The following is a 6,000-nucleotide window of genomic DNA, read 5'->3' on the forward strand; positions in this document are numbered from 1 at the left end:
AACAACATGAGGGTGAGTATACTGTATGATGACAGAATTTTCATTTTAAAAGCGAACTTCTCCTTTAAATGCTTGAACCCCGATAAATGCTGCTTGAGCTTTAATTTAAAATTGGAATTTCTCTAAAATTAAAAATCTTTGGGAACTTTTGGGATACTTGAAGTACACAACTGCAGGAAATATATCTCACTTTGCAAGTGACTTATGGTCATTTTATTTAAAAAAACCTTACATATTGTTGCTTTAAACACCTTACATTTTGATTCCCTGTTAACTGTAGTAACAAACTGTCAGAATAATATACCCATTTGTTAACATTTAGCGAGAAACCTTATAATTTAGAAAATAAAATCATATGTCAGAGGTTATGTCTACCTTCAACAATAAGGGTGTCCTCCCTTGAGATGTAGCCACATCCTCCAGTGTCATATTGCATCAACCAAAACCATTGTATCATTTAAAGAAATGGTGTATCTTTAAATTAAAGACCATGGTCATGCTCTGAAAGTTTTAACCCATTGAGCACAGTAAATCAAACTAAACGGCCCACTTTGCCTGCATTCACCCTACATTTATTTTTAAGAGTGCATTTACTATTGGGAGCTATGGTCAAAAAGCCTCTGAAAAGACCAAGAAAAACAAACATGGGAATGTTCAGGTTATGAAATCTACTTTAATGTAGGACACATACAAAGAATACACAAGGAAAATCATGATTATCCTATTTGAATCTGCCCTTCCACCATATCCGACTCCCTCATCTTTGACTCTCAGTGCCTTCCTCCACATGGTTTCTTGGGGGGCACTTCAGTCTTCTGCCACAGACTTGGAGTAGTAATACCAATCACACCGAGAGCAATTCTCTGTCCAGCATTCCCACTGAGTTTACTCTCCTCATCTGAACCCATTCCCAGATCATCCTCCTTCTCATGAACCACCACCGCACGTCCCAGAATGGAATAAGGCCCAAAGAGCTTGGCGTCTGGAAGCGTCAGGAACTGCCTTATAACTCCTTTCTCGGAAGCAAAGTTGCCCAGGTCTCCAGGATGATGAGGGTGGTCAACGCCGTTTGGATTATAATGAGGACCAACAGTGATGCTGCCTTGACTGAGGTCTCCATACTGATGGATGTGCATGGCACGCTCTTGACGATCGATGGCAGGCAAACCACGGAGGTTGATTTTCACTTCTAAATCTCCATTGGGGAAGACCTGCTTGAAGAGGATTTGCCCAAAGATCTTTGGCTGGTTACGTGGCAAATTGGGGCTGGGAGTTACTTCACAAGTGGCATAGATGGTGTTGTCGAACTCCACGACTTCCGGCTGTGGAGCTTCGGCAGGCAAACACTCCTCCGTGTGGAACTCTCCTCCTTGTATATGCAGCACCAGCAATATCAGAGGGAATATTAGGATGATTTTCTCCATGTTGATCTTTAAAGCCTACAATGAAGAGTGGATTCAGTGAAATCATGCCATTTGGTTTAAGAATGTAATATTTTTGATAAAAGGTCAAAGTTTTGTTGCAGGGAACTTTGAGAATGGAAGTTGCATTAGGTAAAATAGCACAACCAGATTAGTTTGCAACGGAAAACCACAAAAGAATCCAGACAGCAACCAGATCTGGCCCACATCTGGGCCATGTGTAATCCATGTGTACCAGATGTGGGCCGACACCATGTTGCTGTCTAGAAAACTCAAATTTTTGAATTGCTATGTACCCCACTTAATTTGATATGTTGTAACCTACATGTTATTCAATATTAAATATAAAGTTAAGATTTTCTGATTCTGATATTTTTCACAAGGACAGGTAAAAAAATATCTATACTTTTGCTGAAACTAAACATTTTTTATTTGTACTAAATCAAGTCAGTTGATGGAGAAAATGGAATGGAGAAAACAAAAACAAAACAAGCCTAAAACAGCAAAGGTGCACTACCGTACAGCTGAAAAGTTGTCCTCAATCCGTGTGGAGCCTGAATATTGCAGTCACAAAAATACTACAACACTTAATCCGTGTGCAGTCCTGACCTGGGGTTGAGAGAATGTTCCTTTTGGCTGCTCTTATAGGAACTCATGTTGAGCTACAAGTTAACCATGGTAGTCTGTTAGTCACTAATTAAGTTCACCTGTGTTTCATTTAGCTCCCTTTGTTTGCCTGTTGATATATAGCACTCAGTTTATTCAGTTCTTTGTCTTGCATTGCACAATGTGTTCTCCAGTGTTTTGTGTTTATTAAAAGAAGTACTGCTATAGATTCCTCTTCTCTTCATTTGGTGACTCATTTGTCACTCATTCATTCTTATATATATTCTATAAAGCACTCTGAGATGGGTCTTTTTTTATTGATTTTCTGCAGTCTATACTATCACACTAAACTGCATTTGAGGTGTAGGTCAGGTGTAGGTCTTTTGCTGTAGAAATTCAATAAAAAAAGCCCCATCTCTGAGTGCTTTATAGAATGTATATCCCTAGATGGGAATCAGCTGTGATTTATATTATTGCATAACTCAATCAGCTGTTTCTCAGTAGCAATAGGATAAAATACAGGGGATATATTTGTGTTTCAATTCACAATATAAGCAGCTGTTTACCTTGACTTTAGCCTGTTAGGTTAGGTTTAGAACATGGTGTTATCTGTTCTGACATACAGTGTTAAAGCATTGGTAAATTTGGCAGTACAAATCCATTGTTTTGGTCTTGTTTGAGCTTGTGTGTAAAAGAAGTTTAAGCATTTTAAATTTGTGTTTATTGTATGCATTTTGTGTTAAAGCAACACGAAATGTGTTAATAGCATAGTTTACATGGACGGGTGTAGTGCTAACTAACCGTGTTAAGAGTTTTGGAAAATTGTTAAAAGTATTGAAAAATCTGCCATAGTAATCGTAAAAAAACTGCAAATAACAGTCCAATTGCATGTGTAATATAGGCTTGTCAGGCTTGGTACATCAGAGTCTGTAGAAATGGTTTCTTAAAAAGGAAGAACTGTCAGCTATTCACTTATGTTTGATGAATATCTGCTATAAGAAGTGGAGTCAAGCATGAACGTCAAGTGGAATTGTACACTAAGAATCAAAGAACTGAATAAACTGAGTGCTATATATCAACAGGCAAACAAAGGGAGCTAAATGAAACACAGGTGAACTTAATTAGTGACTAACAGACTATCATGGTTAACTTGTAGCTCAACATGAGTTCCTATAAGAGCAGCCAAAAGGAACATTCTCTCAACCCCAGGTCAGGACTGCACACGGATTAAGTGTTGTAGTATTTTTGTGACTGCGATATTCAGACGCCACACGGATTGAGGACAACTTTTCAGCTGTACGGTAGTGCACCTTTGCTGTTTTAGGCTTGTTTTGTTTTTGTTTTCTCCATCAACTGACTTGATTTAGTACAAATAAAAAAAGTTTAGTTTCAGCAAAAGTATAGATATTTTCTTTTATTTTCCTGTCCTTGTGAAAAATATCAGAATCAGAAAATCTTAACTTTAGATTTAATATTGAATAACATGTAGATTACAACAGATCAAATTAAGTGTACTTTAAAGCACAACAAAAATATTTTTTAAAACCTAATGTACTTTAAAGTAAAACTGTTTGGGATTTTTTTTTTTTTTTTTTTTTTTTTTTTTTTTTTTTAAGTGTACATGTACAAACATATTTTGAACTAAAATAATCTGGGATCACCAGTGATCCCTGTCAGGTAAGGGGTTAATGTCACTCCTGCCAGCAGAAGCCCTATCATGGCCACCAGAGGGAACTTCTCCCTAGACCTTTTCCATTTCCATAAACCTTTGCCTGGACTCATTTTAGTGTGATTACATCCACCTGTATGTCATTGGTTTGTATCATAGGCACTTTGTCTGGCAGGTGTGACGCTTATGAAAGTGTACGTGTGTACACTTAAGTGGCTTTTTATAATTCATCAGTGTTCTTATCTGCAAGTGGACCTACGGGTTTTTATTTTATTTTATTATTATTTTTGTACTTTCAAGATACTACAGGTACACATCCAATACCAATAAGCGCATTTTTTATTTTATTATTTTCACAAGGGTACATAGCAATTCAAAAATTATAGAGTTTTCTAGACAGCAACATGGTGTCGGCCCACATCTGGTACACATGGATTACACACGGCCCAGATGTGGGCCAGATCTGGTTGCTGTCTGGGTTCTTGTATGGTTTTCCGTTGCAAACTAATCTGGTTGTGCCATTTTACCTAATGCAACTTCCATTCTCAAAGTTCCCTGCAACAAAGCTTTGACCTTTTATCAAAAATATTACATTCTTAAACCAAATGGCATGATTTCACTGAATCCACTCTTCATTGTAGGCTTTAAAGATCAACATGGAGAAAATCATCCTAATATTCCCTCTGATATTGCTGGTGCTGCATATACAAGGAGGAGAGTTCCACACGGAGGAGTGTTTGCCTGCCGAAGCTCCACAGCCGGAAGTCGTGGAGTTCGACAACACCATCTATGCCACTTGTGAAGTAACTCCCAGCCCCAATTTGCCACGTAACCAGCCAAAGATCTTTGGGCAAATCCTCTTCAAGCAGGTCTTCCCCAATGGAGATTTAGAAGTGAAAATCAACCTCCGTGGTTTGCCTGCCATCGATCGTCAAGAGCGTGCCATGCACATCCATCAGTATGGAGACCTCAGTCAAGGCAGCATCACTGTTGGTCCTCATTATAATCCAAACGGCATTGACCACCCTCATCATCCTGGAGACCTGGGCAACTTTGCTTCCGAGAAAGGAGTTATAAGGCAGTTCCTGACGCTTCCAGACGCCAAGCTCTTTGGGCCTTATTCCATTCTGGGACGTGCGGTGGCGGTTCATGAGAAGGAGGATGATCTGGGAATGGGTTCAGATGAGGAGAGTAAACTCAGTGGGAATGCTGGACAGAGAATTGCTCTCGGTGTGATTGGTATTACTACTCCAAGTCTGTGGCAGAAGACTGAAGTGCCCCCCAAGAAACCATGTGGAGGAAGGCACTGAGAGTCAAAGATGAGGGAGTCGGATATGGTGGAAGGGCAGATTCAAATAGGATAATCATGATTTTCCTTGTGTATTCTTTGTATGTGTCCTACATTAAAGTAAATTTCATAACCTGAACATTCCCATGTTTGTTTTTCTTGGTCTTTTCAGAGGCTTTTTGGCCATAGCTCCCAATAGTAAATGCACTCTTAAAAATAAATGTAGGGTGAATGCAGGCAAAGTGGGCCGTTTAGTTTGATTTACTGTGCTCAATGGGTTAAAACTTTTAAGAGCATGACAATGGTCTTTAAAGATACACTATTTCTTTAAATGATACAATGGTTTTGGTTGATGCAATATGACACTGGAGGATGTGGCTACATCTCAAGGGAGGACACCCTTATTGTTGAAGGTAGACATAACCTCTGACATACGATTTTATTTTCTAAATTCTAAGGTTTCTCGCTAAATGTCAACAAATGGGTATATTATTCTGACAGTTTGTTACTACAGTTAACAGGGAATCAAAAAGTAAGGTGTTTAAAGCTACAATATGTAAGGTTTTTTTTAAAATAAAATGACCAAAAATCACTTGCAAAGTGTGATATATTTCCTGCAGTTGTGTACTTCCAGTATCCCAAAAGTTCCCAAAGATTTTTAATTTCAGAGAAATTCCAATTTTAAATTAAAGCTCAAGCAGCATTTATCGGGGTTCAAGCATTTAAGGCCTTTAAGCACAAATGCATAAAAGACATTAAGTTTTATTTGGCAACCATTTAACCACTGACATCATACATGGAAAAGACCATTTCCAGCCAATTTAACATAGGAAATATATGTTTTTCAAAGCTTTTTAACAGTTATAGCGCCACCTATGGTCTGATCTCCATAAAATTGTGCATGCTTGTTTACAATGTTATTTCACATATGCTCACCAATTTTCGTGAAGTTCTGAGTTTTTGTTTAGGATTTAAAGGCTTTCGAGTTCATTTTCTAAATGACCTTGTTATAGCCA

General features: G+C 38.2%; 2 protein-coding genes across 4 annotated transcripts in view; one reads left to right on the forward strand and one right to left on the reverse strand.

The window, feature by feature from the left end:
• LOC307169706 (extracellular superoxide dismutase [Cu-Zn]-like) overlaps nt 1–5,107 on the forward strand; it is a 128,613-nt gene extending 123,506 nt beyond the window's left edge. Inside the window, exons 1-2 of one of the 2 annotated variants that reach the window (XM_079890476.1) lie at nt 3,819–3,890; nt 4,338–5,107. In XM_079890476.1, the coding sequence (XP_079746602.1) occupies nt 3,834–3,890; nt 4,338–5,006 (726 nt within the window). In that variant the 5' untranslated portion in view covers nt 3,819–3,833 and the 3' untranslated portion in view covers nt 5,007–5,107. Of the gene's footprint in view, nt 3,891–3,986; nt 4,006–4,337 lie in introns of those variants that run through there. The other variant, XM_079890477.1, reaches the window with a different exon arrangement.
• Nucleotides 698–2,066, reverse strand: LOC307167606 (extracellular superoxide dismutase [Cu-Zn]-like). 2 transcript variants are annotated; one of them, XM_079886845.1, is made up of 2 exons: nt 1,939–2,066; nt 698–1,439 (listed from the first exon to the last, which is right to left on the reverse strand). In XM_079886845.1, exon 2 carries the CDS (start codon nt 1,422–1,424, stop codon nt 771–773), a length of 654 nt encoding a protein of 217 aa, XP_079742971.1. In that variant the 5' UTR covers nt 1,425–1,439; nt 1,939–2,066; the 3' UTR covers nt 698–770. The 2 variants fall into 2 exon arrangements, with proteins under 2 accessions (XP_079742971.1, XP_079742970.1); XM_079886844.1 differs by having other exon boundaries at nt 699–1,439; nt 1,944–2,066.
• Nucleotides 5,108–6,000: the final 893 nt, after the last annotated feature.

The sequence above is a fragment of the Squalius cephalus genome (genome assembly GCF_949319135.1).
Source record: "Squalius cephalus genome assembly, chromosome: 1".
Taxonomy (NCBI): Eukaryota; Metazoa; Chordata; class Actinopteri; order Cypriniformes; family Leuciscidae; genus Squalius; species Squalius cephalus.